This window comes from Oryzias melastigma, linkage group LG19 (assembly GCF_002922805.2).
Source record: "Oryzias melastigma strain HK-1 linkage group LG19, ASM292280v2, whole genome shotgun sequence".
Lineage (NCBI taxonomy): Eukaryota > Metazoa > Chordata > Actinopteri > Beloniformes > Adrianichthyidae > Oryzias > Oryzias melastigma.
In genome coordinates this window covers 8,508,166-8,513,940 of record NC_050530.1, presented here as the reverse complement: position 1 = coordinate 8,513,940, position 5,775 = coordinate 8,508,166, and the positions used below count along the sequence as shown (strand labels likewise).

Sequence of the window (5,775 nt, the reverse complement as noted above, 5' to 3'; positions counted from 1 at the left end):
AAAAATTAAATCCCACTCCCATCATCTTTTGATCTATTGTAAAAGCATTCTTAGTGGTCTATTAATTGTGATTATGCAATTTTTAGTCCCAAAGAATTCATGAGAAATTCCCCTTTAGTGGGTGGGACTCCAGAGTGGAAGTAAGCCTCGGCTCATTTCCCATTATCCCCCTAGCTTATAACCCCTCAAAACCTCCAATGCAATTTTATGGTTAATTTCCTTAATATATGCCACAAGAACATTAAAAAGTCCCCAAAAAATATTATTTCAATTGGAGTGGGCTTCAAAATAAAATACACATTATAATAAAATAATCAATTTTCACTGCAAAGCTTTTGTTTAGTTTAAAAATGGCTGCAAAGACGGTTAAAAACAACTTGTGATTAAACAGTGAAGATCAATAAAGTGCTTTAGAATGTGGGGGTGTGAGTGAATGGTTCATGTGGTCAGTGGTTGAACTGCTGTAACAGAAAACTCTTGACATTTTGCTCGTCGCCCCCTCAGTCAGACGGTGAACTTCAGCTGCTAGTTGACCGTTAGCGTGTAGGTTGTCGGTCAGTGCGCTGCTGGATGCTGGTTCCGGTCTGGAGAAACAGTCCTGTTCCCGCTGAACGTCCTTCTCTTTTCTGCAGGTTCTCCCGAACTCGCGCTAGGCCTCTGGCTGACGGGGACGAGCCTCGGTGTCTCCTGTAGAGAGTGTCCGCGAAGCGACGACTGATACCGGGAAGAGGCGCTGGGATGGACCGGTGAGGCTCCGGGTGTTTAGAAAGAAGTTTTTTTCTAAATTTTAGCTCAAATATGACTAAATGATGCAGGATAGTGAGTTTAAGTCTTAAGTGACTTTTCCTTATGTTGCATTAGGGTGACACACAAACACAACAGTTGTTTTTGATTAATGGATTTTCAAAATAAAAGTTGTTTTCCATTTGAACAAACATCCTAGATCCAATAAAAAACTGGCAATAATCAATATATATCAGCTGATCATTTTGTATAAAAAAATGTTTCCTTAAATGATACAATGTTATGAATAAATTCTAGCATAATTCTGATGGGTAAGGAAGCCATTTTTAGACAAAATGCAGGCAAATGTTAATGAAAAGCAAATGAGATTTTGATTTGTTTTTTTATTTTTTATTTACAAAAAATATTACAAACAAGTAAGGACAAAAAACAAAATTCCAAAAAGAAAAGGAGTCCTAAAAAATGTCCACTTCAATACATTTTGTGTATTGTAAGCTTGATTCATAAATGAACATAAATAAGAAAATCATCTGTATAAAGACATTTTAAAGTTAGTAATTTATGCAACACTTTAAAAGATAATAAAAACTAAAATAAGGTACTTTTGTCATATTTCTCATATCTGAAAATACTTTTGAGTTTTGCTTTTAGTTTCTGCAATTATCTCCTTTCACAAACATGCATGTCTCCAATATTTTATATAAATGTTATATATATATATATATATATATATATATATATATATTATTTTGGCCAAAAAAAAAAAAAAATCACCAGCATCAACACTGTACTTGATCTTTTTTTTAATCTGATAGTCCAAGCAGAAGTGCTACCGTGGAGCACTACAAGGCTGCCATGCTGCTGAGCGGTGCTGGTGATGCTCTGGGCTACAAGAATCAACTGTGGGAGTACAACGAGTCTGGACCAGCTATTCACCAGGTCAGTGCCTGACAGAGCAGATCATACAGAGGAGGAACCTAACTTTGTCTTAATAGTTGGTGTCTTCTCTTTCAGGAGCTGCAGGAGCTTGGAGGTCTAAAGAACATCAAGGTTGAGCTTCCTGATTGGCCGGTGAGCGACGACACAGTTCTGCATCTCGCCACGGCTGAAGGACTGGCAACAGGTGGAGACACAAAAAAAAAAAAACTCAGTGAACCGCTCTTTTAGCTTGTTTTTTTTTTTTCTTTAAATAAAGATTTGATTAGACTGATCAGGTCACATGCTCCTCTTCAAACGCACCAGCTAAAGGTTAATTCTAATTTACAGTCTCAGCTTGATTTGCTGCTCTATTATGGCTTCGCTCAAGTGCAAGAAGAAAGTGGGAAATTCAGCATGACCTTTACTGTGATGAGCAGCTTTTGCTCTCGTCTTTCGTCTCATGTTCGAACAAGTTGTTCTCCTTGTAGGGAAGACGGGCGAGGAGCTTCTGCACGAGGTGGCTGCGCGGTACGTGGAGGGAATGAAAGACATGGAGGGGAGGAAACCAGGGCCTTCCAGCATCCTGGGTACATTGTTTTTTAATGAAATCATCACGATTATGTCAGAATTTCCTCACTATTCACTAATTAGAGCACTATATAGGATGTTTGACATTTTGTCAGGGTGTCTGAATCTACAATTCTAGAAAACCAGTGCTCTGGAAATTTCCCAGAAGTCTTTGCAAAAAATGAACATGCTTCGATGTTCACTAGATTGGCGAATATAGACCACAATGCATTGCTATGAACAATTTGTCATTTAAAAAATAATATTTTTTTTTTATCAACCAAGTTTTCATCAGAACTAAGTCGATTCATAGTTTTCTTATTTGTTAGAAAAATATTAGTGAGATGTCCGGATTGCATTAAAGCCCTGGGCTCTGGATTGTCCTAAAAAAGTCTTTTAAGGAGTTAAAGTGCATCAATTTGTTGGCGACAAATGCAGAGACGTCCTTCACTTCTTTAGGTGTTTCCCAGCTGAAGCCCGGAGAGGAAGGCGGCTACAGAGTTCCGTACAACCCCGAGGGGACTGGCTGTGGAGCAGCAATGAGGTCCATGTGCATCGGCCTAAAGTAAAAACGACACTTCAATTTATCGATCATTTCTTTAAGAGAGAAAATATTTTTTCTCGAACATCACTAATGACAAAACTGAGCTATCATTTTTTGATAGGACTTTTATTCTGAAGGATTAGGTTTTTAATCAGTAATGTAATCTATTACTGAGATCTAATTAAATATCAGAGGTTTTTAAAAAGTACCTCATCATAATTTAAGATGAGAATGTTCCTGCTGTAAATGTGACTTTAAATAATGAGATGATTATATTCGTAGACATGAGCAGAGGTTTAAAGTCTAATCTTTCTTGGCATTTCGGAAACCAAGTGACTGCAGAATATAACAAAACCACTACTAATGACGGACACTTTTTGAGCAAAAGCTAAAAGACCCACTTTGACCATCTTTTGATCTATTCTAAAAGGGTTCCCAGATGTCTTTTAATTATGAATATGTTGTTTTTAGCCAAAATTAATTAAAAATTAAAGCCGCAAGCGGCGTTGGATGGCCCGCAGTCGCTACCCGCCGTCACCCTCGCCGCTGCCCGCCCTCGCCGCTTGTGGGCGGGACTGTTGGCATCGAGCAACCCCGCCCCCCTTTCTCTTCCCATAGCTGAGAGCTCGCTGTTTACACACTCTTCTGCTAGCTTACTATGCTAAGGAATATTGCAGCTAACCAACTGTACACCACTAGAAGCATTTTTAACTGATTTTTTTTTCTGTCTGCTCTTGATTCCCAACAATTTGAATAAAATAATAAAAAAAAGACTCTGAAATTAGATTTTGAGCCTAAAAAACACCCAAAACACTTAAATTGATCCACTTTTTAGTCACTTCTGAGCTGAAATGTTAGTAAGACTGAAAGTGTTAATATGCTATTGAGTAAATAGATGGAAATATCATTTTTTAGGTACCCCAGACCAGACCAGCTGCTCTCATTGGTGGCTGTTGCTGTGGAGACGGGCAGGATGACCCATCCTCACCCCACCGGCTTTCTGGGAGCCGTAGCGTCAGCTCTTTTCACCGCGTACGCCGCCCAGCGCCGGCCAATCACCACGTGGGGTCTGGGGCTGATCAACGAGGCCTGTCCAATAGCCAAAGTGTTCGTGCAGGGCCGGGAGTTCGCCGTGGAGGAGACGGAGAGGGACTGGGGATACTTCTGTGACAAGTGGCAGTGGTACGAGCTGCTGAAACGGGGATTTATCGTGTCGTGTGCACCGTCAGCAGCCTGCAGTAACCTCTGGGAGCTTCAAGGTTACCAGACGGCAACGTGGCGTTGTTGTGACAGGCTCCATAGTTTGTATTCTACACTGCAGCCCCCCCGCATTAATGAAGTAATCGATTACTTGTCTGTCCAGTTAAGATCACAAACATCTGTCCTGCTGGGATGCAAGTGCGTCAGGTTAATGTGTCAGGAAGAGAAGAAAATCCTTTGTGTGCCTCAGATAACATCTTGTAATCTCCACTGGCAGCAACATCTACTACAGCAATCTCTGTCGATATATTTATTTCTTTTAATTTGCATGTTTTTGTTGGGATGACAGGTACCTGGACCTGAGGGGCATCTCTAACGGAGTGGGACCCGCGATCTGGCCCTCTGCGTACGGTCCAGCTGAGAGGGACGAGGCCTACAAGAGCTTCAGTCTGTCCGGCTGGGCAGGACGGAGCGGCCACGACGCCCCGATGATAGCGCTGGACGCCATGTTGGGAGCGGGTCCAGACTGGGAGGAGCTGATGAGCCGAGCCGCCTTTCATGGAGGTTAGTGTCTCCATCCAGGAAGTGTGCAGTTGGCATACTAATGTGAGCTGTAATCAAACTTTTAGCCAACTACACTTTTAATTAAAATGTGTCCTTGGAAAGGAAAAAAAAATGATCTTATTATCTTTAAAATCAGCAGCCTTGAAGCTTTTGCACATTATAACATCACAGTCATTTGGTGCCATACTTTTATAAGTAAGAAAATAGCACTTACTGAGGAGTGCAATATAAAAGATTGCACTCATGTCCACCAATCTAGTTTAATAATGTCTATATCCTTGATTTTCTTCTTGCAAAGTCATGAAATCATTTAAACGTTGCACATGAATATGTAGGGTAAGATGAAAACAGTGTTTTTGACATGCTCTTGTGGACCTTTTCCAGTAATGGAGAACAAATAATAAGAAAATTAAGCTAAAATGTTGGGGGAAAAAAGCGTATTTGTGACACAAACTCTCTGCACCACTTAGAGAGGGGAAAGATGGTGGGGTTGGCCAGCACCAACAGTCCCGCCCACAACTCAGACCGTCACTGCAGAATGTGTTCTATATGTTCTATAAAATGACTGGTTTTTGGCAAAAAATGACATAATCATAATTCAAAGATCAGTTTTTAAATGAATCAAATGATGATTGGAGCGGATCTTTAAGTGAATGATTTTTGAGGATAATCTCCACAAAATTCCTCTCCTAGTATAGAGTTCATCATTTGTTTATTTACGAGGAAGAGAAGTATTTATTCAGTTGCATCCAGAGAACACCGTACCCACTATAAAGCACAGGGTGGAAACATCATGATTTGGGCTGGGAGGACTAATCTGCTTAAAGAAATGAACATTTGGTCAGATTTTGACCTTACATCAGCTTTGAAGATGAAAAAGTGTCCCAAAACATCACTGCTCTAGAGGAGATCTGCATGGAGGAATGGACCAAAATCTTGCAGGGAGCCCAGATTGGGGGAGTTTATCAGTGGCCTTGTACGTCTTCCATTTCTTAATAATTGATCGCTTCACACCAAGTCACTTACCTATTGCAGATTCAGTCTTTCCAGCCTGGTGCAGGTCAATAATTTGGTTGTTGGTGTACAAAGACAGCTCTTTGGTGTCCCAAGACAGCTCTTTGGTCTTTGGTGTCCTGAGATAACTATTTGCTCTTTGGTGTCCTAAGACAGCTCTTTGGTCTTTGGTGTCCTAAGATAACTATTTGCTCTTTGGTGTCCTAAGACAGCTCTTTGGTCTT

General features: G+C 40.6%; 1 protein-coding gene across 5 annotated transcripts in view; it reads left to right on the top strand.

Annotated features, from left to right (window-relative positions):
• Positions 1-398: 398 nt before the first annotated feature.
• adprh (ADP-ribosylarginine hydrolase) overlaps positions 399-5,775 on the top strand; it is a 6,451-nt gene continuing 1,074 nt past the window's right edge. Inside the window, exons 1-9 of one of the 5 annotated variants that reach the window (XM_024284471.1) lie at positions 399-554; positions 633-746; positions 1,560-1,683; positions 1,759-1,867; positions 2,151-2,249; positions 2,689-2,794; positions 3,689-4,032; positions 4,137-4,233; positions 4,323-4,537. In XM_024284471.1, coding sequence (XP_024140239.1) covers positions 739-746; positions 1,560-1,683; positions 1,759-1,867; positions 2,151-2,249; positions 2,689-2,794; positions 3,689-4,032; positions 4,137-4,233; positions 4,323-4,537 — 1,102 coding nt within the window. In that variant the 5' untranslated portion in view covers positions 399-554; positions 633-738. The other 4 variants (XM_024284472.1, XM_024284474.1, XM_024284473.1 and 1 more) reach the window with 4 other exon arrangements.